The sequence below is a fragment of the Anopheles arabiensis genome, chromosome 2, assembly GCF_016920715.1.
Source record: "Anopheles arabiensis isolate DONGOLA chromosome 2, AaraD3, whole genome shotgun sequence".
Lineage (NCBI taxonomy): Eukaryota > Metazoa > Arthropoda > Insecta > Diptera > Culicidae > Anopheles > Anopheles arabiensis.
Window position 1 is genome coordinate 109,379,095 of NC_053517.1, and position 25,789 is coordinate 109,404,883.

Below are 25,789 nucleotides of genomic sequence, written 5' to 3' on the forward strand. Positions count from 1 at the left end.
GGCTCACGTGGTAAGAAAAATGATCACTTGCGTACTAGCAGACTTGTATCGTTTGGACAATGTAATGCCTAATATCGGCACGTGGAAGCTAATGTTATCGATGACGGGATGTGTATATTGAAGCTGTATGGGAAGCTGCTCATCGAACCAGGCGAGGGCCAATATTCATAAGGGATGGAATGTTTTGTACATATTTATATCGATTGTTGCAAACAGCACAAGTACGGCACACTTCCCCGGAGTCAATTTCAACGTGCCATTTGTCATGGGCCTGCTAATAGCCGATTTTGGGACACACTATCATCACCAAAATCTGCTGCTTTACGGCACTCCGTTCCTAATTGTTCAAAAAGAGAAACAAATTTGCGGAAGAAAGAGAAACAATCGCAGTAGCAACGGTAGTTGCTATGGCATCAGCGATCGATCTATCCAAGGTCCATGAAAGAGAACAGGTCGATGCGTTTAGAACAAATTAATCATTGTATATGGTCTTTTCTATGGAGCGAATGGGAGTCTTTTTTGCTATTTTTAACTCATTTTTTGCTCATTGATTGCAAAAATTCTTTGTTATATGGCTAATTTTATTCAAGGATCTATTTTATCATTCGTCGCTGAATTATAAGCAAAAATGGTATGCATATTGTACCAGTGTATGCCGGTTGGATGTTTCATTTGACTCTCATGCTTTAATTGAAAGTAAATAGGACTTCTATTACCCAGTTGGAACATGTACTGTGCTGTTTTATGCCTGTTAAACTTTTCGTTCCTCCACCAGGACCGTTGCAAAAGGTAGTGATTCGTGGTCACGGAATGGCAAACAATGAGGTTATCTGAATACATAGTAGACTGAAAATTGACCACAAGAAACTTATCCAATATAATCTTCCGAACAGTAAATTCATCCACTTTTCCACATTAACCGCCGTTTGTTTGTAAACACTTTTTCATGAAACTGTCAAAGCGAGCTGACAATGGCAACCTAGCAACGGGATTGGCATCGATCTGTTCTCCTTAACAGATCTTGGATCTATCGGTCAGATCAGAAGATTCATTTGCATCGCCTTCTTCGATGACCACTTTGCGCTTGGGAAATTTATTTATCCTTTTTTCCGCACAGCGCAAACACCAACACCGTCCTTTCAATATCGGTTTGCGCAATAAAACCATCCGCTTCAAACGAGCTGGAACGGAACATTCGTTCGTGGATCACCAATAAATCACCGAATCTGAATACGCGCAAAGGGGGTGCGCTTTCCACGGCGCCATTACAAACTTACTTTTATGCATGCTTTAGTCATGGATGGGTTAACACCATGGGCCGCGATCAAAAGTTATCATCGTCCATAAAAGCTGCCTTTGCTACATTTTTAAGGAAATCTTTCGTTCTACCGTATACCGTAGTACCACCCAGAACAACCCCAGAACGTCCAGTTCCCCGGGACGCCCCGGGAACGGAAACAAAAGGGCGGTAAAGTTACAAAAGATGCACACTACTACTACTCCTCTTCCGCGCAATTCCACGTGTTCTTCTTTTCCCATGAGCCACATTCTATTCTGACTTCTTGCAACAAAAAAGACCCATCTCCAAGAAACAACACAAAACCGGGACGGAGAGGATTGGGGAAACTACTAAGAATAAAATTTCGGCTTCGGTACATAAAGGCTGGCGCCAAGATGGCGGCAAACTTTTCCACCGATGGCTTCCACTCTTGGGCGGGAGAGCAGCCCAATGGCGGCAACCCCGCCAGTTGGTGGCGTTTGCTGCTAGAAGCACAAACAAAAATACAGTTTCTGCCTCACAAAAGCGTCCCCACACGCTCAGCATTATAGGAATGCTCAGCTTCGGTAACTGAGGATGGATGATCAAGGTTTGTCCGTGGCAGTTCAACGAACGACCGAACTTGTGTGATTGCGTACTGTCCGGATCCGCCCAAGAATGGAACGAATTCTTGAGCATGTTTTTCGTCCGTCTTGGAGGAGTAGGATGATGATGCTGGATGATGATAAGCCAACAAAACGGGTTGTCAAAATTCTATCCCATTGGAGCCGCGCACAACACACAAATTGGATGGATTTCATCTGATAAATGGCACCGGGGGAGGGAAACGATCTCTCTCCGTTCGCCATTCATAAGCTCTTAGTACACTAATTTACTGCGTCAAGCGTCGAGGAGAAGTTCAAGCAATTCTATGAGCTAGTTGTAAGGATTCCCAATGACGATGAACGTTTGTCCATTATGTGATGTATCTCTGGTATGTCGAGCATTGATCTTCTTGGATTTTACAACATCAAACCCCTGAAACTGAATTGAAGTACAGAATGTTAGGCTATTCCTGCGAAATAGGGAAAGAACTCCCAACTCATCATACCATGTAAATCAACACTCCTCCCCCTTGCAGCATGATGCAGTGATCATTAATCTTTCGAAACTTGAAACGGTCTGCGACTAGGAAGAACCTTTCCTTCAATCCGATACGTCTTACTTATGCCCTTCCAAGTGCAAACATTCTCGAACCCACGATGTGCACCGATCAAAATCAATCGACCAAACGTTCTCCTCGGGATGGGAGCGTTTCCGTTCCGAATCAATTCACTCACACGCCGGGATACCTCTAACAACCACGTGGCACGTGGGCATTCCTTGGTCCGGGATATGTCAACGAGCGTAAACAGAACAATCGCATAAACATACTCCATGGGCCTTCATTGGGACTCCACAGCTCCCCGGTGTCCGCTTTCCAGCCTTCGTCAGTCCGACTTCCGACTTTTCGGCGGGGGAGGGAGGGCCTTTGACTTAGGCCTCACAATTTTGAGCAACGTTGTTGTTTTGCTTCCTTCCTTCCTTTCTAGTGGGATGCTGCTGCTGTGTACCTTTTGCTTCTCAAATGTTGCTAAAATGTTTACTCATCGGTTTCACTTACCCCAGGCCAGTAGGGAGGTGGACGGGAGGACACAAACACACATCACGGCGTGTGTACGGGCGGGACGTCGTCGTCGTCGCTGTTGTTGTTCAGATTTGTTTTTCTTCCTGTGGCCGTTTATCATCTCGAAGTGGCGATCCTGTCTAGGCGGGAATGAAGTTGCAGAGACGATTCTATTTTTTTTGGGTTCTCCCTCACGAAAGTGTTTTTTCTTCCCCCATTCACAGCAGCGGCGGACATTCTTTGCTTCCTTGTGTAGCCTGGAGAGGAAAAAAAGGGGGAAAAACAAATGCCATCCCTGCGATGCCTTATCTGTGCTTGTTGTGTTTCGTGTAGCGTAAATGTATTTAGTTGTACACCGAACGAACCTTAAAATTGACGTCCACGTAAAGTGGTGTGTTTTTTTGTGTATTATTATCGATGGCTTCACGCAACAAAAAGGACGAGCGTGGCGAGGTTAAAAAAGGGGCCACGACGAGATTTTATCACCTTTATCATTGCGGAACTGTTGTTTTGTAACAGTAAATGTTTTGAAGCGAAGCAAACCACCAATAAATTAAGCCAGATATAAATGGATGCATTGTTCCTGTGCGCGATCTCAAGCGCAATCTGATGTTCCACACGCCCAAATGATGATAGACGGGGTCGAGATGTAAGGACAACTCATCGTTAAATGTGCCCATCGAGAGTTGGGTTTTGGGGTGAGAAAATGCAGAGAACATGGTTTAATCGAGCCGAAATAGAGCGGGCACGATGTCATAAAACGATTTCTGCATTGTTTAATAGCTAAAAGTTTAAATTGTATTCCTGTTGGAATCATAATTGGAAATCTTGCATACCAGTTGGAAAAATCATCAGTTAAGCAATGGCTGCTTATAAGATTGCTGTCAAACTGCTGTCCAACTGGCTTGTATCTTGATGCAATCTCGAAGAAAACAAGTATCCATGGCAACGAGAATAATAAAACAAACTTTTCTTATTAAACAACTTTCCCCCTACATCGATCACCCGGAATCAGGGAGCTTCAATCATAAATCTTTAATCCGACACTCCCGATTCCCGGCGATTGTCCTCCCGATTAACCGGTTAAACTGGTGCTGACCGAAAGCGGGAAAACTGATCGCCAAAACTGATCCGGCCACCACGGCCACCGCTCCCATTATCACCCTTGTGAATCCCAGACCTGTTTTTACCTCTCAATTCTCGGTGGACCAATCGAGCACCCGGCACGGCCACGACCACGGAGCTACCCGCTCACAGTATCTCCTGCTCCGATTAACAATTAATTTGGAACGACTTAAAACCAAATTACATTGGCGTAAATTGTTGCTGCGGGGTTTGCAGTGCCCACGGAATTTCCACCGAACCGTTCGCAACATGGGATGGGATGATGCCGTCGTGTGGTGTTGATTTCTGATTCCCCCTTTTTTCTGCGCGAACAAAAACCACCACCTAGGGAGCAATTATTGTGGGTTGAAATAATTATACACTTCTGCTGCTGCTGCTTCTGTTGCTGCTCGTTTGCAGGTTATGTGACTCCGAATGTTCCAAAAATTCGAGAGGACTGAACGTGTGCGTGTGTGTGTCTTTCAACCTATAATAGACTAAATAAATTGACTTTATTGCCAGGGCAAGGGTGTTGGAAGATCTCCTCGTGTGCGGGATTAAATTGTTTGCTCGCAAGAGGATGCTCCTCTTATCTGTTTCGCTTGATCTTTTCATCGCTCCTAGAAGCTGCTCCTAATGAAGTGGAATTGTCAGAAAAGTCTGGAAGAACCTCGTCCTCTAAAGCTGCTATCCCCACCATCCCTTCATTTCATCCCGATTCCGATCCACTGATTACAGCCACACGCACACTGCACGAGAGAGAGCAATAAAGCAATTGCGCCCATGTGCCCATGTGGTACGCGAGACCACGCCACGTCCTACGTCCTGGGAGATTCTCCGTGCTGATTTGGATGCAGTATCCTGCTGTTAGTAGAATTATGTTTTCTTTTTTGTTGTCGTACAAAAAGATGGATAGTGTCAGAGCTTCAGGAAGGAGAAAAATGGCAATGGACCTTTAGGTTGTCAAACATTTCCCATCTAATGTGTGCTCTACCGTCTAAGTCTCTTACCCTCCTTCACGTGTGGTTCACATATGATAGGGAGAAAACCCCACAGTATGGGAGGGAAAAACAAGAAAGTTTGCATACATCCGATTGCAATAGATAAAATATTATCCAATGGCGGGGATGTTGCTGCTCGCTTCGGTTCGCTGCAAGCGAACAACATCAACACTGATTGAATGACACGAGCCTTGGGAGAGCTATTACCCGATGGCATTACAATGGCCAAAGTCGTACGAATAGTTCGTTCGTTAGCTGCCTATGTTAAAGAGGCCCATTCAATTAAACTCTTCAATGCATATTTATTGCAATCGTTTGCAAGCGTGCTGAAACAACAATGAAGCATGTCGATATTAAGTATTTTTATCCATCAGCTAAGATGCTCCGATTGTAGCTCAATTGGAGGGAAAATGTATTTCTGTGTTGATGGTATCATGTCGATCTATGTTCCTATAAAAAATCAACAGTCTCACAGACTTACTATATGTACCATATTGATTACACAGTGATTTCTAAGTTTTGATCCACTTAGATATCGAGTTCATAGGATTAACTAGACTGGACACAGGCTGGAATTTAAGTACGTTAATAATTGATTTTCATTTTAAGTGTTCCAGCAAGGATCTAATGTTAGACACAGATCAGGAGACAGTAAGATCTGGAATGAGCATGAGCAAATCTGGAATGAGCAAAACGTAGTCCTGTCTTACATTAAAATTAAAATACATTACATCCGACATTAAAACGGATTAGTGATGCGTAAAGTCGGCAGGAGGCGGTCTGGTGGTACAGTCATCAACTCCTACGACTTAACAACATGCCCGTCATGGGTTCAAACCCCGAATAGACCGTGCCCCCATACGTAGGACTGACTATTCTGCTATGGTAACAATAAGTCACTGAAAATCAAGCTCACTTCACTAGTGGGTACAAAGGCAGGCCTTGACCGACAACGGTTGTTGTGCTAAAGAAGAAGAAGAAAGTTGGCATAAATCTGGAGTTGACTCCGATCCGACTCCGATTGATTCGGAATCGACTCCGGAAGGTAGATCCGCCCTGCATCATCCGGAGTCGTTCGGAATCGTCCAGAATCGCCCGGAGTCATTCGAAGTCGGAATCGTTAGGAGTCGTTAGGAGTCGTTCAGAGTCGTTCGGAGGCGTCCGGAGTCGTCCGGAGTCGTTCGGAGTCGTTCGGAGGCGTCCGGAGTCGTCCGGAGTCGTCTGGATTCATCCGGAGTAGGATACAGACAGAGTCATCTGGAGTCGGCCAAGGTCGGCCTTGGAAACAAAGGCCTGTGCAGTCCAGTGCACGCGCAAAGTGAAAGACAAAAAAAACACAACGAAAGGAAAAGTCTGATCACAAGCACAAATGCTCCTGTTGACTCCGACCAACTTCGATTCCGGTCGACTCCGAATGACTCCGATCGACTCCGAACGACTCCGAACGACTCCGAACGACTCCTAAGGACTCCAACTCCGAATGACTCCGACTTCGATCGACTCCGAACGACTCTGGAAGGCTCCGGACGACTCCGGGTGACTCCGACTCCGGACGATTCTGGACGACTCCGAACGACTCCGGAAGACTCCGGAAAGCTCCGGGCAACTCCGGGTGACTCTGACTCCGGGCGGATCTAGCTGTTCTCTTTTTCCGGAGTCGGAATCGGACTATCAATAGTTGGAGTCGGATCGGAGGCGTGGATGCGCTCCAGGGAGCACATCACTAAAACGGATACCAAATTTCCATACGGCAACGACAGACAGATGACCATGTGCTTGATGTCCAACAAATGTACTTTACCCGCCAGCAAATCGTGCACACGTACGTTTTTGTTTGAAAATGTGAAAACTATGCTAGCGCCATCTAGTTGTGGATATGTGAAGCAAGATCGTTTGACACCACTGCTTCACGGCAGAACGGTGGTCAGTCGTCTATTTTTTAAAAGTTCAGTTGATTATTACTATACCACATATATCCCATGAATTATGTGTGTAAAAATAGATTGAATAATTTTGTGTACACATTTCAAGCAATATTTTGAAAGTTATTGTACAAAAAATATCAACCTCATGTACCGTGGCGCTCCCATTGTTCGGCGAGCTTTATTTACAAACACAACATAGCCGATGTAAATGAATGCTCTTGTAATTGTTACAAGTCTGTTATCCTCCAGTGAGTGAAATAATACATACATTTATGTTTACGAACCCCGCACCTGTTGCAGTATTACTTGCACATTATTCCTTCACCGTTTCCCACAACCACCCGCCCAAACCCTGGCACAATTTTGACAGAGAGTCAGTCGCCTTATCACCCCGCATACGCACCTATTTTATATTTCTTGCTTATCATTCGCCAACCAGGTTCAAAGTTCGTCCCATCCAATAGGTGAAAATGTTCCGCTCAATTGCCGGCAGCGCTGCACTCACGCAAACAATCCGCAAGACGATGGAGCGCAATCTGTGCAGCGGTTCCGCCATTGCAGCCAAGCGCCTGACGGGCAAAGTGGCCGTCGTAACCGCCTCTACAGAAGGGTAAGTACCGGGCACCACCGCTTATCAGCTGGCTTCATCGGTTTTCTTTCCAGTATCGGTTACGCCATCGCGGAACGGTTGGGCCAGGAAGGAGCCAAAGTGGTTGTCAGCAGCCGAAAGCAGCAAAATGTTGACCGCGCCGTGAACGACCTGCGAAGCGCCGGGCTCGAGGTGTCCGGGATCAAGTGTCACGTTGCCAACGCCACCGACCGGAAGGCGCTGTTCGAGCATGCGGCCCAAAAGTTCGGTGGCATCGACATTCTCGTGTCGAATGCGGCCGTCAATCCGGAGGTGGGCGGTGTGCTGGAATGTAGTGAATCGGCCTGGGATAAGATTTTCGACGTGAACGTAAAGTGTTCGTATCTGCTGGCCAAGGAAGCGCTGCCGTTCATCCGGGAGCGCAAGGGCGGCAGCATTGTGTTCATTTCGTCCATTGCCGGCTTTCAACCGTTCTCGCTGTTGGGCGCATACTCCGTCAGCAAGACGGCACTGTTCGGATTGACGAAGGCAGCCAGCCAAGAGTTGGCGGCGGAGAACATCCGCGTGAACTGCATTGCTCCGGGTGTGGTGCAGACGAAATTTGCCGGCGCGGTAAGCACCGTTTTGGTGGAGACGAGCTAATTTATAACGAATATTGTATCAAATCATCCTCACCTTCTTCTTTTTAGCTGCAGGAATCCGATGCCGCCAAAGAGGAAACACTGTCCCGAATTCCGATGGGACGGATTGCACAGCCGAAGGAAATTTCCGGCGTGTGTGCGTTCCTCGTTTCGGACGACGCGAGCTACATTACCGGCGAAACGATTGTAGCTTCCGGAGGCATGGCTTCCCGGCTGTAAATGCTCGCTTAGCAACGGCAATGCCAACTACAAGTCTGTCAATCAACTGTCTTCCAAAACACACTTACGCAAGGTTTAAAGCGAGGTTTGACTGCATTTCGGGGGGAGGGTCGGATTTTCTGGTCGGTGGTAGTTAATTCGTTAGCGTTCGCTTTTATTCGCTTTAAGACAACGTTCAATAAACATTCAACGAGGCACTCATCTTACATTAACCCACCATCGTTCGCTTTCGTCCCCGGGCCCGTACCTCTTCGTACTTGGCGATTGTTTCCTTGCAATGGTTCGTATTGTGCTCACGGTACGCCTCCAGTATCATACCGAACAAGCCCGGCAGTTGACTGTGAGCGCTTAGAATCGCTCGCTCGAGCACGTACAAATCAACACCCTTGTTTTCGTGGTTATCACTGAAGTGGGACAGCCCAAAGTCGATCGTCACGAGACGGTACGGGAAGACGGACTCTTCCGCACCCTTTTCCACCGGATCGAGCAGCATGTTGGAGGTGGTCAGATCACCGTGCACTAGATTGTTTCGATGCAGCACACCCACCATGTGGCCGATCTGTTCAGCAAGCTGCTTCAGCTGAGCTGATTCGCTCAAAGCATCCGCCGGCGTGGTTGCCGTCAGCTCGTCGATAAACTCTTTAGCCGTACGACTGCGCTCCAGATATTCCATGTAGATCTTGCGCTGCTCTAAATCCACGCCGTAAAGGGCTGGGGTGGACAGACCGGCGGCGGCACATCGTTGGAAGGCTTTCTGTTCCGCTTTGATGCGTTGCCGGGTGAGCTGCCGATCGAGTGCCGGATGGCGGTATTTCTTCTCGAAGCGTTCCTTCACCAAACACCGGTTGCCTTTGTAGGTGCCGATGTACAATTTCCCTTCTGCTCCCTGCTTTAGGAGCTGCTGTACTGGTTCTTGCTTTTCCACCGCTACTGCCATCGATAGTTGTTTTCTTTTCCAAAACCAAGTAAGCCTTGGGTGTGATTGTTTTGATACTGTGCAGCGCTGTAGAGCTGTTGCCCCGGGGGCCGGCTGTCACTTGTGTTTGACACTTCCCATATGATCATTCTCCCATGCTCAAGCAAACGTTCCCAATTCAAACCCATACAAAGACGCATTCGTTTCTTAAATTTATTACATTTTACCAACACTTAACGCCCTAGGAATGCTCGTAGGAAGCTTCGCACATGCGAGCCAACAGACCGGACATTTGCAGCAGCGAGTTAAGCCCGTCCACAATCTTCATGTGCGTTTCGCCAATCTCCCGGATGAAGTACAGCTTCAGCTTCTCGTTCATATCCATCCGCCGGCAGACGCGAAACACGTTCCCGATGATGTCCTCCGCCGCATACCCCAACTTCCACAGCTTGCTCATGATCTTGTACGCCTTGTGGATGTCCCCCTTGACGCAATGCTGCAGCATATCCTGCACGAGCAGCGGATGCGGCTCATCGCACACCTTGAACACGTTCGCGCCACTAATGTGACCGAACCCGTTCGCCGTCGATTGCAGATTGTTCAGCGCCTGGCGCATATCACCCTGCGCGGTGAAAACGATCGCCTCCAGCCCATCCTCATCGTAGCTGAGATTCTCGTGCTGACAGATCTCCACCACCTTGGCCAGCACCTGGGCATCGGATAGCTTCGAGAAGCGCAGCATCGCACACCGGGACTGGATCGGTTCGATGATCTTTTCGCTCGTATTACAGGCTAGCGCAAAGCGCGTTGTGTTGCTATAGATTTCCATCGTTCGCCGCAGCGCCTGCTGGGCCCCCTCCGTCATGCTATCCGCTTCGTCCAGGATTACAATCTTGTGCCGGCCGCGGGGCAGCGTTACCTTCTGTTGTGCAAACATTTTGATCTTGCTGCGTACCACATCGATACCGCGCTCGTTGGAAGCGTTCAGCTCGAGCACGGCCTCGCGGAAGTTGGGCCCGAGCAGGATGCGTGCCAGGCAGAGGATGGTCGTCGTTTTACCCACACCCGGGGGTCCCTGAAAGAAGAGTGGAGGGATTGTTATTGCCTCGACACGTATTAGAAGGGAACACACGGAAAACCAACCGCAATGATAATGTTAGGAGCATTGCCCTGTGAAGCGAATATTCCCAGCCGGGCGACTGTTTCTTCGTTGCCAACAATTTCCTCGAACCGCTGTGGTCGGTACTTCTCGATCCAGGGAAGGCTTTTCTTCTTGCCCTCCGCTTCCTTTGGTGCACCCGTTGCGGACGATGTGGATGCAACTTCCTCCGGCATTTTATTGACGATGGTGTTGGTGGATATTTTCGCAAAATCGAAGCCGCTCGAAGCTCCGTGCTGCTCACATAAACAAAACGTTTGCTTTGGCGCACTTTTCGTGTCGGTCAAGGTGCACACACACATAAGCTACACCAATTATGGCATCTTTTTCAACGGCCAAAATGGGTTGATATTCCAAAAATAATGTGTTTATGCAAGATAAATCGCAACAAATAATTTCATATTGTATAATACACTTTATAAAATGATGAAATCCTTTCGATTTTCAAAATTTTATAATCATTTGAGAAGTATATATATCAACCTTGTGTGGGAATCGCAAACAAAACGTCATCAATGTCATCATGCACTTCAACCCATCAGGCTGTACCATACAGTGTCATCACGTTTCTCGTCACATGACCCGAAAAATACATGCTTTTCCTGCAATATAAGACGATTTTACTTTTTAGATACACAATATACGAGTTTTATCAAGACAGTCCATTGTTTCTGATTCGCATCCATACAATTGTATCGACTTTCTCCACACCCAAGGTAAATGTGTGGCACAACGATACTGCCAATATGGCGGCACCACACAATCGCCCGTGCGTCACCTGGTGGCCTTGAGGCAGACCTTGCCAGCAGAAGGTGCACTTTGACACATCGGTCTAGCTCAAATGTTTAGATAATTTTCATTCGCTTTTTTCCTCCGGAAAATCCACCTCAAAGCAAACCCGTTTTCTTTACTGTTTGCCGACGATTCTCATCACACTAGCTGAGTGGGAAAACGCTGCGATGCAAAGTTAGTGCCGCTTTAGTAGAAGGCAACTGTTGTGTTAGTGAGTGCTGTGAATACACGACGCCTGTAAAAAAAGAAGCACCGTCCACCACCCCCGGGGGGGGCGAACATCACATACACACGCAGAACGCTGCCTTTGGATGCTGTTCAGGAAAAGTCAGTGAAAAGATAGGCCAAATGTATCATTGCTAGGTGCGGAAAATGTAATGTGGCCGTGGTGTGCTTTAGAAAGAAGTGTGAAATCTCAAGTAGAAAACAAAAAAGTTAGTGCGAACTGGTGCGAGCAAGCTGTGATTGTCACAATATTGTAGCACCATACGGGAGAGAAAAGCAGCTGCTGCAGCATCCTTCTCTCTGCTCTGCCAGCAGGACATTCTTTGCGCTTGCATCGCATCGAAGCAAGAGTTGGCACCGTGCTAAAAGGTAAATGTCTATCCTGAAAAGGAAATAAAACTCTTTCGCAGCCTCAACGCGGGTTGGTTCAATATGTACGTGCGTGGAAGTGTGCTGTTGGTTCAGTTTGTAAAAAAAACAACATTCCTGTTTCTACCTGTTTGAGCTGTGGACTGTTCTAGATGCGATTTGGAATTGTACATTCAAAATGAAGCACGGAAAATTCTAAAATCATATTGCGTTGCATTAAAACATTTGCTTCCGAGGCGCACGGGATGCCGAAATAGAACGGGACAAGGACGGACCCGTTCAATCTAGAAATATGCGTACGGCTCGTAGGTAAAAGAAGGGAAGCAGAAGAAGCGCACAGCCTACCTCGATGGGCTGCTAAAAGGGGCGACAGATGTGTGTCTGTCCGCGCCTTTCCCTACAGCTCACACACACACACACGCACGTACGCAACCCAAGACGCATCAACTTCCCCTTCGTGTCGGTATCGATCGTTATTTCATTCATGCGCCCGGCACGGTCCGACACGGCCCTGGTGTCTCTGCTCCTTGGAGTTGCAGCTTGTTGCATGTATGTGCCGTGTCCGAGTCCTTCTTACCTGCGCACGAAGAACACGCGCGTTCGAAAGTCTGGACGAAGAGAAAGAGAGAGATAAAGAGAGAAAGAGAGAGCGCACCACCCAGTGTTTGCCGTCCTTACGAAACAGCTGATTTGTCTTCGAGGCTGATTTGGCGTAGTGGATTGAAGCCACATCAATGTGGAAAATCTTTCATTGCAAGCGCTTAACATAAAGAATATCGAAAAAACTGCAAACAAATGTACTGATTTAACCATTTCCTTGCTTTCTTCCAGACATAAGCGACACAACCCCAGTGTGACAAGCGAAAAAAACGCGATCTAGTGTGCCGTCGTAATCTGGTGCGCGCGTATGTCATACACAGTCAGTCACGTGCAGTCATTCGGCTCCACTGTACCTGTTGTGTACGATTGAACGCGGCTGATAGTGTCGAACATTGGCTTGAAACCATCGCCAGACAACGCCAGTCAAGTCACACCGGAAAGTATTGTAACGCCACGAACAAACTACACGCCACTATGCATGGACATATGCCCCCACAGCAGCATCCAGGGATGCACCCTGCACATCAACCACCGCCACATCTAACGCATTTAACCAGCCTGCCACCCCACAGTATGCAGCGCGACCATCCTGCTAATAGGTGAGCATCTCTATGTGTGTGTTTTTTTCACTTTAGTGCGTCGTCGAAAATCCGCACAAAATGTATTTAATTTAGCCATCGAAACTTAATTAATTTATACATTATTTAATTGCCGCTCGGGCTTTCGAATTTGCGGTGGGGGAGCAGAGTCGACCGAAAGAGAGATGCAACTGTAATTGCATATTTTACGATACATGGACGCACACACGCCTCTATTTACTAATTCCAATTTCCAATTCCCTCGGAATCGAAATGCGCGACCCTAATTATAAACTTTAGTAAATGCATCGGTTGGATTGAAGCTGCGGAGTGAGAGAAAAAAAAACAAACCGATGTACAGCAATCAAAATGAAAGCAGAACCATCAGGGGCTGCTCTGCTGCCCTGCCCAGATATGATGACCCGTGTCCGCTTGGTCGTCGGCATGGTTGCAATAAATGGGGAGGAGGAGTGTAGGAGAAATTCATCAAGCCCGTTGCGATAGAAACGGAAAATGATTTAGAAAAAAATATTGAGCCTCCTTTCTATCTCTCACTCCCTCTCTCGGTCTCTTGTTTTCCATCCTGTGTGCCAAACCGGGAGAGGACTTATACGCCCCGTGTGCAGCAATGCATTTCAACTAAACTCTATGATATGACTGTTAAAATGGGATGTGTTTTTTTCTCTCTCTCTCTCTCGATCCCGAGTATTGTTAGTTCCCAAAATGCATCCGGGTTGAGAGGGAGCAGTGGAAAAGGGGGCGCAATTATGTTAGCACAATGCCATCTCGCCCACGGAATCTGGACACAGCGAGACACAGCCTTTTTTCTGCGAAAAAGCTGCGTGAATACGAAAAATGACAGCAAATTGCATTCCCGCTTTTGTTGGGGGATGCAACTCGGCATGCCGGGCGGACGGGGGGGACGGGGGGGGGGGGTTAAGTAGCAAAGGGGGGGAACGCACTGTGTCAGGTTGCTCGTGTATTGCTCGTATGTATGAGCATGTAGTGTTGTTATTTTAATGCATCATCAAATGCACACAGGTCAGTTGTCTTTCTCTGCTGCTCTGCCGAAACCAAACCATAACGGTCTGGTGGTGGTTTGGTGTGTTGGCCATCACAATGATGATTTCGTCCGAGTGCGGCGAAAGAGAGAGAGAGGGAGATTGTCTGTACGGTGTGACGGACGGACGTATCGAAGGGGGGGTGGACAGTTTTGCACTTTTACTAGTGATTGTGGATGTGGCGGGTGGACAGTAAAAAAGGAGGATAAATAAAATGTGTCCACCACACTGCAGAAAGAGTAACACCATAATGCGCCCCCCATCTTTCCCCACTTGGTGCTTGGTGAGCCTTGGAATGAAAATCAAACACGGTGTAAAATCGATAATTTGCCAGCGGAAAAATGTACTGCTCGCTGTCGACATTATTGGATTGTGTTGTGTTGGTTCGTGGAATTATTCAACCATTCCAAGGGTGGAAGGGTGAACAGTTTTATATGATTTTAATTAGAATGAACACTCTATTCTGATGCTGTATTGCTTAGGAGGTACAGTTTCATTTCAAAGCTGTTGGATAATGTTGTTTAGGCTTCTTATCATAAAGTTAAATTAAATTGAAATAATACATACAACTTCATTCTTTCTTTCAAGCACTGAAATACCTTTACATCAACCAATGCGACTTCTATACCTTCGTTCGTTCGTAAGCATGAACCAATGCTGGAAGGAATAAAGGGTGTACAAAAAGACAAAGTGTCTTGCAAGAATGTGCATCCTTTCGTAAAACTTCATCCAAGGAAAAAGATGTTGATGTACGAATAAAATAAATTACACACATTGGCCGCCAATCCACTGGAATGCGCACACATATAAACACCAAAATGCATATAATGTTGCAGCAGTGCGCGGAGCGACCCCTTTTCTATCTGGTACCTCCGTGTTACACCCTGATTTTTCCCCCGGGCCAATAAAAATTGCAATGAAATGCATATTTTGTATCAAGGTGTAATGGTGCAATGGTTGTAGCGGAGAGGAGGGAATACGACTCGCAAAAAAAGATCAATCATCAGCACCCGGTCTCTGTTGTGCTGCTGTGTGTGCGAGTACGACTGCCCGAAAAGCAGCAGTATCCTTGCCACAGCAAACAAAAGGCACTCCGAAAATATGAGCCGTGGTGACAGGGGAGGTGAAAAGGGTGCGGGGAAGGGAATAATATTTGATGATGGTGGCAAGGTGCGGTGGGCAGTTTTGCAGTATTTTTTTCCTTCTTCCTGTTGGATGCACTTTTCCGTCATGCAATTTCCATACAGTGTGCTGCAAATAAATTGCCGTTTAAATGTATTTATTTTTTTAAAGAATTTTTGTTATAAGAAATTCTTATTCTTTTATATATGTGTTCTTTTTATGTTTAAAACACACACAGTACTATTGGGTGCACAAAAAAAGCGGAGCAAAACTCGTCGTCCACCAGCAGCAGTAAAAGGTGACGTTCTGTCGGCCTCTGCCGTGTTGATGGCCAAACAAAATAGAAGCCAGCAATAGGGGTCCTGTTTCCCTTCCCTCTCTCTCTCTCGCTTTCTGTCTGTGCTTTGCGGAGTAAATGTGCAACCATGGATGCAATTATTTGCATAAACAAGGGAAAAGTTAAGAGAGGATTAAATTGCATTCGCCCGGCGCAGGGGACTTTTGTTTTTCTTTGTCTCCCTTTTCTTTCCCTCTCTCTCCCTCTCTCTCGCTCTCTTTCTTTGTTGACTGGCACGATTGAAAGGATTTGCGTCTGCGAGTGCAACTGCATCAGCAGCGGTGCATTGTCGCGCCGATCATAATACTTCATAGCGAGCCGGCCCTGATGATAGGTGCAGCGGAAACGTTCAAGAAATGGGGAAAGGGTTTGGATTTGAGCTCCTTGGGCAGCCAGGCCAGGATCTCGTTTAATAATTGGTCGTGAAGAAAATGTCGGTCAGTTTGTCTTCTTCTGCTTCTTTTTGCTATTTTTTCGACAGACAATAATGCACCACTGTGCGTGTTTGTGTGTGCTCGCGCCGTGTATGCAGATAATGGCAATTAAACCCAAACCAGGCAAGGAGGCTGGTTAGTAAAGGACGGGTATTTAAACCTTCTTTTTCTATGAAAAACCCCTTTCAACGCATTGAAAGGAAAATGCACAAATTACATGGCGAATCATGGCCATCAGTTTCGTTACGGCTTTGGCATTGGCATTTTCTGCGTTGCGTCTTTAACAAAGTTGCGTTGTTGCTGCTGTGCTACACGTGTGTCAGGCATATTGGCAGGGAGAGTAGAAAAATCAATGAATTTCGTCAACCCCTTTCTTGAAAGTATGCTGATGGGTGATCATTTCCAACCGTCGGTTGCAGCTTTGAGTTCAAGATTAATCAATCCAATTTGTTGTTTAAAAGAGCCGTTAAAAGCGCAACGTTTATTGTTACCATTAGTGTAGCATTTTTGTAGCATTCTTTTAAATCATGCTCTTAGTTCACATCACCATTCAACAACGGTAGCACTTCATTTAAGTTCCTCCCATCCCTAGTTTTGCCCTTAACATATTTTTATATTCACAGCCGAAAACAATGGCAAACACTTAAATGTGCGCGCCACTTACCTTATAAGACGATGAAAATATTATTACCCTGCTGGAGGAGGATAGGTGAGAGCGCAACAACAAAAAAGGGAAACCGAAGGGGAATATTTGAACCCCGAAAAATATGCAAATCAACCGACACCGGACACCGGTTTGGGATCTTTAACTATTGGGAACAATATTGGGAAATGTCCAATTTAAAGAGCCTAAAGTGTGTAAAAGCAGTAAGTTTAAAGTTGTGAGTAAAAGCGAAAAATCCATGCAGTAAAAGTATTGCGTTAAAAAGGTTTAAAATACATTCCACGGCGCGCTCTCCGAAGCTGGTTTGTTCAAGCCGGAACTTGTCCCTGCTGCACGGTAGCCGAGCATTCCCATACACGCCATCCATGGGCGCTCATATTTCGGTAGCGATGAAAACAGCAGGATCTCTTCCAAAACTGTCCTATTATTTATTTGTTTTATGCAGTAAATGGTCGTAAATCCTTTTCTCACCTCTTGCTGCCGGCCTCTGACGACAATACTGGTCAGTCCAGTTCCGTCATCGCTACCCCTACCCCCCCCCGTCCCCATGCATTGTAACCTTTCAACTGTGTACCCATCCTTGCAGGGAAAGGAAGTTGTCATCCGCCGGAGTGTAATAAGGAGGACGGCAAAGCGAAGATGTCGCTGTGCACAGGGCCCAACAGATACAGGTCGCCGCCAGCCAACCAGCTAGCCAGATTCGAAGCAACATAGCCGCCGTGTTCTAGGCGAGTTTACCGCGAGTCACGGGCTGCGAATGAATTATGTTTCCTTTTGGACCTTGGTGGAAAGGGCGCTGCGGATAAAGGTGCAAGAAGTAAGACGATACAATACGCCAGCCAGGCAGACAGCAGTTGAAGTGGGATGGGTTTTGGTAGGAATCCTCTTTTTTTTCTTCGCAAAGATATTTATAGGCCTTTGCTGTTGCGGAAAGTGCGAGTGAGAGGTGGGTCGTCTAGGAATAAGGGTTAAGAAAGGGATGAATACAATTGGATGGCCGGGAATGGAGAGTTGACAGTACTGTTCATATTAATAATATATGACATAGTGTGTAAATAGGGTAAATCAGATTGCGGTTACTAGATCCTGCTTGTCACCGCGTGGACACGAAAGCATTTGTATGCGTGTTTGTGTGTGTGTGAGAGAGAGAGAGGGATAGTTAAAGAGCAAGAAGGATAAGGTTGCGATCGCAGTATGCGTGCGCCTTGGCTCGATGGGCAATCAAACGATGCTGACTGGCTTGAGTAGCGCATTAGCAAAGGATTGTGGAACCACGCACACACAGACAGCATCGAGTCCCCCTTTCCGAAAGTGGACTCACACGTGTTTGCTGACCAACGTGCCTTTAGTTCGTTGCTGGCGTTTCGATCGTGCGTGTGTGTCCACCGCTCACCAAATGTGCTCCGCGCACGTGCAGCGGAACGTTCGGGATCGTCACCATCTCCATCATCATGCTGCTGCCGGATGGCAGACAGTATCGGAAAGCTGCTCCCGGCATCATACCCTCAGCATACGAGCGACAGCATCTGTCCGTGGAATCGATACGATCGTTGCAGCGCCTCGTACACTACTACAGACGGCTGTCGCGATCCTCCACCTCGAAGGAGCTGCTGTTTCCACCGTTCATCGCCACTGACGCGTTTTCCTCTTGCTTTTTTCCGTTCACTTCCAGGCTGAACAACGCTCGCCATCATCATCCGCGCGGGGTCGACCATCAGGCAGCCGGCATGGCACCGCACCTATCGATGCAGGTACCGCCGCCGCCGCAGCATCAGCCGCCGCACCAGTCACAGAACGGCCGCAAGCCGCCGGGCCCGTCCTACTACAACCTGCCGGCCGGCATGCCCAAGTCGATGCAGCTGAGTACGCCCCATCTGCACCCATCGCCGCCCGGGTTGGGTGTGGGACCGCAGCCACCACAGGCACTGCCACCGCCGCCGCACCAGCAGCATATGGGGTCGATTTCGCTTCCCCCGGTGGTGAGCGGTAATCATCCGCCCGGACCGGGCGGAAAGCTTTCGTACGGTATGGGAGGTGGTGGTGGTGGTGGTGGTGCAGGTGGAAGTGCTGGCGGTGCGCAGGTTTCGATGCACCATTCGGTGACGATGCAGCAGGCACCACCACCGATACCGGTCGTCTCGGCAGCAACACCGGCCGGCACAAAGACGCGCCACATCCCATCGAGCACGGACCGTAAGTGGCGGAAGGAAGAAAACCCTACCAGACACGTGCTAAACACACTCTCTCTCTCGCTCTCTCTTTCTCTTTGGGTAGATAAAGTTCATCATCATAGCCACAATGTGTTGCAATCGAATGGAAACTGTGGTCCCGGCTCGAAGGGGATTGCGAACCATCATCAGACGAACCAGTCGGGAGCGACGATGGACAAGATGAAGGGCTCGAGTGGCAATGTATCCAGTGCAGGCAATCGGCACCATCACAACCATCATCAGCATCAGCAACAGCACCAACAGCAGCAGCATCAACCACAGCAACAGCAGCAGCAGCAACAACCACAACAGCAACCGTCGATCGTCTCGAAGCCCAATGATGCTCCACTACAGAAGGACGCGTCTGCGGTAATAGCAGTGACCGGCAGTGCCCCCAGCACGGCACCGTCCGTAGCGCCGGCGGGTGCGAACCAGGCCGAGACGGCCGCTAGCACCGCTGCTACTACCGCAGCGAACGGTGGAGCATCATCGATGGCGTCGGGCGCGGAGCCGACGGCCGGGCAGCAACCACAGTCGCCGACCGACTCGATAGAAGCCTTGGCAAACATTAAAGAGAAAACGACCATGTGTTTAGTGAACGAGCTGGCGCGGTACAACAAAATCCAGCACCAGTACCGGCTGACGGGCGAGTCCGGGCCGGCCCACAAGAAGCACTTCACCGTGATGCTGAAGCTCGGCGACGAGGAGTACACGGCCGAGGGCGCCAGCATCAAGAAGGCCCAGCACAAGGCGGCGGGCGATGCGATCGCGGCGACCAAGTACAAGCATCCGCCGGCCCGGACGAACCGTCGCACGAAAACCGGCACCAAGGGCAACGTGAGCAGCTTCACGCCGACGGTGGAGCTGAACGCGCTGGCCATGAAGCGGGGCGAACCGACCGTCTACACGGTGAAGGCAGTGCCGGTACCGGCGTCCAAGTACGGTGGGCCGGTGAACGGCGGTGCAGGGGGAGTGGCCGTCCCGCCGTCGGCCGTGGCCGGCGGTGGGCGACGTCCGGTGGAAGAGAAGCTTGCACCGGGCGTTGCCCACCCGTACGGTGGAGCGGGACGATACAGTGACAATGCCTGGGGCCGTGCGGCCGGACCGGCGGGCGTTGCTGGAGCTGGTGTTGGCGGACGTGGAGGTATGGGTGGATTTCATCCGGGACACCAGCAGCAACAGCAACACCACCATCACCATGGTCATCATCCGCGCGATGATCATGCGAATCGTCACCATGCGCCTCACAGCTATCATCACGGCGACGGCTACGGACACCATCACGGGCCGGCGGTGCCCGTGCCAGCGGTGCAGGAGTTCTACAAAGCCACCCTGCGCGTGGGCGAGCGAACGTTCCTCGGGGAGGGTCATACACCGCAGGCCGCTCGGCACGATGCAGCCGCCCGTGCGCTAGAAGTGCTGAAACCGCTCACCATGGAGGGTGCCGAGGGCAAGGCCAAGGCCGGTGATGCGGCCGCCAACGGTGACACCGCCTCATCCAGCGACGGTACGTCGGTGGACGGGCTGGACCCGAACGCGGAACTCAAGTCACCGATCTCGTTGGTGCACGAGATAGCCGTGCAGCGCAGCCTGTCGGTCGTGTTTGAAGTGATCAGTGAAAAGGGCCCCCCGCACATGACCGTGTTTGTGACGCAGTGCAAGGTGGGCACGATCGTGACCGAGGGTGAGGGCACCGGTAAAAAGCTTTCGAAAAAGCGGGCCGCCGAAAAGATGCTGGAAGAGCTGCGCAAACTCCAGAAGGCGGAACAGCAGCTGAACCCCTCTCCCTGGGGCGAAGGTAGCCACGGTGGGCAGGGCGGTGAGAAGCGGAAATCCAACGCCAAAGCGGCCCCGTCCGCCACGGCGGATGGCGCAACGGCGAAGAAAAAGGCGCGCAATCTGATCAAGGAAAAGTCGGTCGCGGACGTGGCGGAGAAGGAAAATCCCATCTCGCGGCTGATGCAGATCCAGCAGGCCCGCAAAGAGAAGCAGCCCGTCTACACGCTGCAGGAGAACGATCGGCCGGCTGTCGGGCGGCGTCGGCAGTTTACGATCGAGGTAAGTGCCGGCGGACGACAGGCGACCGGCGTCGGGATGACGAAAAAAGCCGCCAAATGGAACGCGGCCGAAGCGTTGCTGATCGAGCTGGGCTTCACGCCGTCGGAGGCGAAGGCGGGAGCTCACGCGGGCGGTGACGGTGCGTCGGCTAACAAGGAAAACCAGTCCGGCGCGGCAAACGATTCGTCTCCTACCGGGGGCAAGCGGTCGCGCAAGGTGAGGTTCCAGGAGGATCCAGGCAACAGTGTGCCGACGGCGACGCACATTACGCCCGCTGTCATGGTTGCAAATGGTGCAAATCAAGGTGAGTGACGAGAGGTGTTCTGGGTGTCTCATAAGCAGTGAAACTAATTTCTCGTTCCTTTTCACAGTGAAAGCTGAATCGACAAACGATTCGATGAACGACAGTATTGCGTCTAACGACAGCATGGGAACGAACAGCTCCGGAGTGTCGAGCACATCGTCGGTGGCACCGAAAGCCGATATTGGTGCTAAGAAGGAGCAGCTGCTGTACCTAGCGCAGCTGCTGAAGTTTGAAGTAAGTGTGTGCGAAAGCATATCATCTCCGGGGCGTTTACCTAACCTTTCGATTGGGTTTGTTTCAGGTTCAATTTTCCGACTTCCCCAAGGGCAATCACGGCGAGTATCTGACGCTAGTGATACTGTCCACGGAACCGCCCCAGCTTTGTCACGGCAGCGGCGCCAGTCTGCAAGAGTCGCACGACGAAGCGGCACGCGGAGCGTTGGAAATTTTGTCCAAGATCGGATTACACAACGTGAAACCCAAAGCACCGGCGGGTAGCGCACCGGACGATACTGCCGCCACAACAGCCTAAGTAAGAGCGCCAACTGTGTTGTGCGGCGCCAATTGTGAGTACGACGGGACATCCGACCATAACAGTACCGATGGAGCACAGACAGAGGGGGAGAAAACAAGGCTGGTCAGTGTATATGTAACCGTGTGATCATCGTTATCAATGTTAACACTAAATGCAACCGGATTGCAACGAGCGAAGGGAAACGAGGGGGAAAAAAGGCAAAACAAACGGAAATCGAAAAAGGAAGCAGCATTTACCGGTGCAAAGAAAGGGAAACATTTGCCTCGGATAACAGCAACGATTTTGAATTGCATGATGAGCGGCCAGGAACGGAAGCCAACGTTCCTGCCGCCGATGCAGCTTAGCATGTTTTCAATTTTCTAGTTTCTTTTTGTTTATTTGTTACGTTTTGTTTTGTGATTATTATTTTTTTTTTCTTTCTGTGCAAACATTTGCTATTTAGAGCGATGCAGGAGAGAAAAGGTCGCACAGAGTGCTGCAAGCTTTTTTGCTATCCATTCCGGAGGGTTGCCCGGAAGAAGGCCAGGGGGGTTTTGGTGCAGAGTTGTGGAATGGGAAAGTGTGGCTTGGCTTTCTGTTCGTACATGATTTCGATACAGAGTTTGATTTGGTGTTTCTACTATGTTTACCAACATCTTACTTTCAACAAACGACTCCTCCTGCTTGTGGGAAGCATTTTTCTGTTTTAAACAAAGCTGCAGTACTGTGTGCGATGAATTGTTTTGCAGAAGGAAGTGGGAGAAGGCGAGTAAGTGTCTCAATGCGTGTGAGTGTGATCAAAGCTACGGCACCCCTGTCATTGGCGTCTTTCGTGCGGGGACGTAGCGATGAGGGACGATCAGGCAGAATTGATTACCATTTACCTAAGTGCAGAGTTTGAAGCGAGAGAAACACACGAAAAGAGCGAACGAACACGACCGGGCGGAAGTGAAACAAAACCCAGTAGTAAGCAGCAAAATGTGAAAAGTTAGGACGTGTATGAAGGTTCTTGAATCAGTAACAGTATAGCGTCGGTAGGATAGGGCGGGATAGTGTCGGTCGATAATTTTTAACTGAACGCATGAACGCAGCAGTGGCTTCTCTTAAGGGAGAGCGAATGATACGACACTACAAGAGTATCTGATGCATCCGTGGAAGCAGCTTAGAGTAGAGAACAATTTCATCGTACAGTTTGATTCTTGAACGCTGACTGTAGGGCGAACGCTAAACAAATGGGCGGACATCGCTAGTCAGCGGATCAATGATTATTACTTACGAAATTCCCCTTAATCGATGGATGTGTCGCACAGAGAGAGGGAGAGAGAGAGCGTGTGTGTAGTAGTACTATTCGTAGTTTGTGTATTTCATTTGATAACCTTCATCATTCTGCTTTTCAATGTGCACGCGGGCGTGGTAGCGCCATACGGACGCCGCACGGTCGTGGATGTGGCCGCCCGAGCTCATCCGCTCCTTGTGTGTGTGTGCCGAGCGTGGTTGCACCACCACACACGTAGAGGAATGCAGTAAAATCCCGAATATTACATTTATGTGAAAGGAAAGAGCGCCCGGTTTGGAGAGGCGATCGAGATTTTACTAGATTCTGACGCGTACTGCGTAGCGTTCGTGTTCAATATTAACTGTGCCGCTTGACTGGATGGAAATGGAGGGGGTAGGGATATCAGGTCGGTCGATATTGAGCGCAAACGTGCTTAATAACAGAGGGGTGTGTGTGCATATATCTTGTGCAACGTAGCATAGAGCGCGCAAGCATTCTGCTGCAACCGTGGATCTCTTTGTGCTGATCCGTTGAGACATTCGCAACCGATCTCCGCGTCGTCGGAATGCAAGCGACCTCATGCCATCGTTGCCGTGCACCGCCTTTATAAACTTAAGTGTGTTTCTGCTAGTGTTCGTATACAAGTATCTGTAACTGTAAGAAATAATGTATTTTTTCGCTATTCAACCGCAATTACGCAGTGCATCCAACCGTTATTACAAACAAACCACATTAAAAACAATAGCAACAACCGTAACCACAGCAACAACTCCCTTGAAAAGAGAGCTAAAGGGATCATTTTTACCTTACATACACACACAACAACAAATCCAATAGACCTCTTACTGGCGAAAGTACTAACAGGAGACAGCAACAGGAGCAAGTACTGTTCGAATTTGCACCTAAGTTTGCACCAAACAAGCGAAAACCACAATATGATGAGCATAAAAAAAATACATTTTTTCCAGTCTATGAACGAAAACGAATGATCACGAAGCCGCCCCCCGATAGGAGAAGAACTAAGGACTATGGCTATGGAAACACATTTTATTTATGTTCGCCTTTCGGAGGAGCGGAACGGAACTAAACGGTACGGCAGCATCCAATAAGGACGGCACTAGAATTTAAATACATCACTATTAAGAAAGGCGGCAACAGAAAAGAAAAGGAAGAAGAAGAAGAAGAAAAAACTCCGATTAGGCATATGGTAATTAATGTTGGCACGAAACGATGGAAACTGGAAACAGGCCCGCGCAAGGAAAAACACGATGTTTAATTGAGTGCAAACGGAACGTTTTGTTGATCGTTCTTGGGTGTGTGTGTGTGTGTGTTAGAATGTCGTATTTCATCTAACGTCCCCCCGTGAGCGATGTGGATCAGTTAATAGTGGAAACGATGCTTCGATGTTGAAATGCGATGCGGTAAAAGCGCGCCACCCGTCAAAACTCAAATGGTCTAGGTCACACGCACGTGCAGCTGTTGCCCGGGGAGGCATCTAATTGTGGAAGGAATTTCATGTTGTCCTGTATTTATTTTATGTTTTATATGCATTTCATCTACCGACCGAAACCGCTCCGGTTCATCGGTTCATTACAAACTCCCACTGATTTGTGTATTTATTGTGCAATGCCCTTGTGCGCATTTGAACATTTTGTACGAGGGAGCCGCTTGGCCGCCGAATTTCGTACCGAAAGCAAGCGCACCCATCAAACCAAGAACGATCGATCGAAGTGTGGCTTGTTGGCAATTTGAAAGCATCATTTTCAAAACTAGAACAAACAAAAAAAGAATCCTAACCCTAGACCGATGGCAGATTTGTTGAATCACTTGTTTAAGATATGTTTTTTGTGCCTAGTGATAGGGCCCACCCAACTAGGTGCAGAGCGAAAGTATGAAAAGGCAAACGTAAAGAAAAAACCATTAGACCGAAAAGTGGCTATGTGACTATAAGAAACACATTCTCGTTAAAGTTTGAACCTAAAAGCCACCAAAACATGGAACATATTATTTGCACTTGTTTCAAAAGATTGCGGCAGAAGAATGCGGCGAAAGCGAGGAAAGGAAAGAAAGGCAAAACTACTCCTCTCGTCTGTCAAAAGGCAGCAGAATGTATTTTAGAATATCGAAAAATCGTTAAAACGTTTTTGAAAATTTTAATAGATCAAAAAGGGGTAAAAAGAAAGCAAGAGAAAGAGAGAGAGAAAAAAATACCCATCAGCTAGGGAGATGAGAGAGCCTATTTAAAAATAACGACGAAAGAGAGAGGTCACGCCGAAAGGTCAATGTTTCCTAGCCGCTATATTTTCTTATCATCCCTGTTATATCCTCAAAAGAAACAGTAACTAAAAACCATTGGGTTATTCTTTTTAACCAAAACAACAACAGAGAGAGAGAATGTATACATTTCGCTCAGGTCATTGTGAGACAAGTCTAGAGAGAGAGGTCCTGATCTGATCAAAAGGTGGAAACTAGGGCCTGAAACACAACGCTACTTGAGGTGTAAAACGTAAAAAGGTAGACAAGTGAGGCCAACACAGCAGGGCATTAGTAGACGCGGAGGCGGCGAACAAGTGGAGAAGAAAGTATGCGCCAGTGACCACCCCCAGCACGCGAATGTGCTGGTGCAGAAAATGTGTGTAGTTGTAGTGTAACGAACTATGAGAAAACCACCAACTATCATCACCATCATCATATTTGTACGAGAAAACAAACAAAAATCTATGGAATGAATAAAGAAACTCTACTCAACGTAACTGACGAATTCTGG

The 25,789-nt window shown here is 48.4% G+C and overlaps 4 protein-coding genes across 7 annotated transcripts; 2 read left to right on the top strand and 2 right to left on the bottom strand.

Annotated features, from left to right (window-relative positions):
* Window positions 1-7,126: 7,126 nt before the first annotated feature.
* Window positions 7,127-8,615, top strand: LOC120895669 (dehydrogenase/reductase SDR family member 4). 4 transcript variants are annotated; one of them, XM_040299210.1, is made up of 4 exons: window positions 7,127-7,202; window positions 7,394-7,564; window positions 7,618-8,155; window positions 8,233-8,615. In XM_040299210.1, exons 2-4 carry the CDS (start codon window positions 7,425-7,427, stop codon window positions 8,401-8,403), a joined length of 849 nt encoding a protein of 282 aa, XP_040155144.1. In that variant the 5' UTR covers window positions 7,127-7,202; window positions 7,394-7,424; the 3' UTR covers window positions 8,404-8,615. The 4 variants fall into 4 exon arrangements, with proteins under 4 accessions (XP_040155144.1, XP_040155145.1, XP_040155146.1 ...); XM_040299211.1 differs by having other exon boundaries at window positions 7,130-7,247; XM_040299212.1 differs by having other exon boundaries at window positions 7,150-7,202; window positions 7,419-7,564.
* On the bottom strand, window positions 8,537-9,445 carry LOC120895670 (EKC/KEOPS complex subunit bud32). The gene has a single exon (XM_040299214.1). The coding sequence runs from the start codon at window positions 9,338-9,340 to the stop codon at window positions 8,612-8,614; it is 729 nt and encodes a 242-aa protein (XP_040155148.1). The 5' UTR covers window positions 9,341-9,445; the 3' UTR covers window positions 8,537-8,611.
* Window positions 9,446-9,518: 73 nt separating this feature from the next.
* Window positions 9,519-10,749, bottom strand: LOC120895667 (replication factor C subunit 2). Its single transcript, XM_040299208.1, has 2 exons — window positions 10,463-10,749; window positions 9,519-10,394 (listed from the first exon to the last, which is right to left on the bottom strand). Exons 1-2 carry the CDS (start codon window positions 10,652-10,654, stop codon window positions 9,561-9,563), a joined length of 1,026 nt encoding a protein of 341 aa, XP_040155142.1. The 5' UTR covers window positions 10,655-10,749; the 3' UTR covers window positions 9,519-9,560.
* Window positions 10,750-11,248: 499 nt separating this feature from the next.
* LOC120896044 (double-stranded RNA-binding protein Staufen homolog) lies at window positions 11,249-25,775 on the top strand. Its single transcript, XM_040299859.1, has 6 exons — window positions 11,249-11,864; window positions 12,696-13,063; window positions 18,333-18,853; window positions 18,935-21,232; window positions 21,300-21,466; window positions 21,534-25,775. The coding sequence occupies exons 2-6, from the start codon at window positions 12,939-12,941 to the stop codon at window positions 21,762-21,764; spliced, it is 3,342 nt and encodes a 1,113-aa protein (XP_040155793.1). The 5' UTR covers window positions 11,249-11,864; window positions 12,696-12,938; the 3' UTR covers window positions 21,765-25,775.
* The last annotated feature ends 14 nt before the right edge of the window (window positions 25,776-25,789 follow it).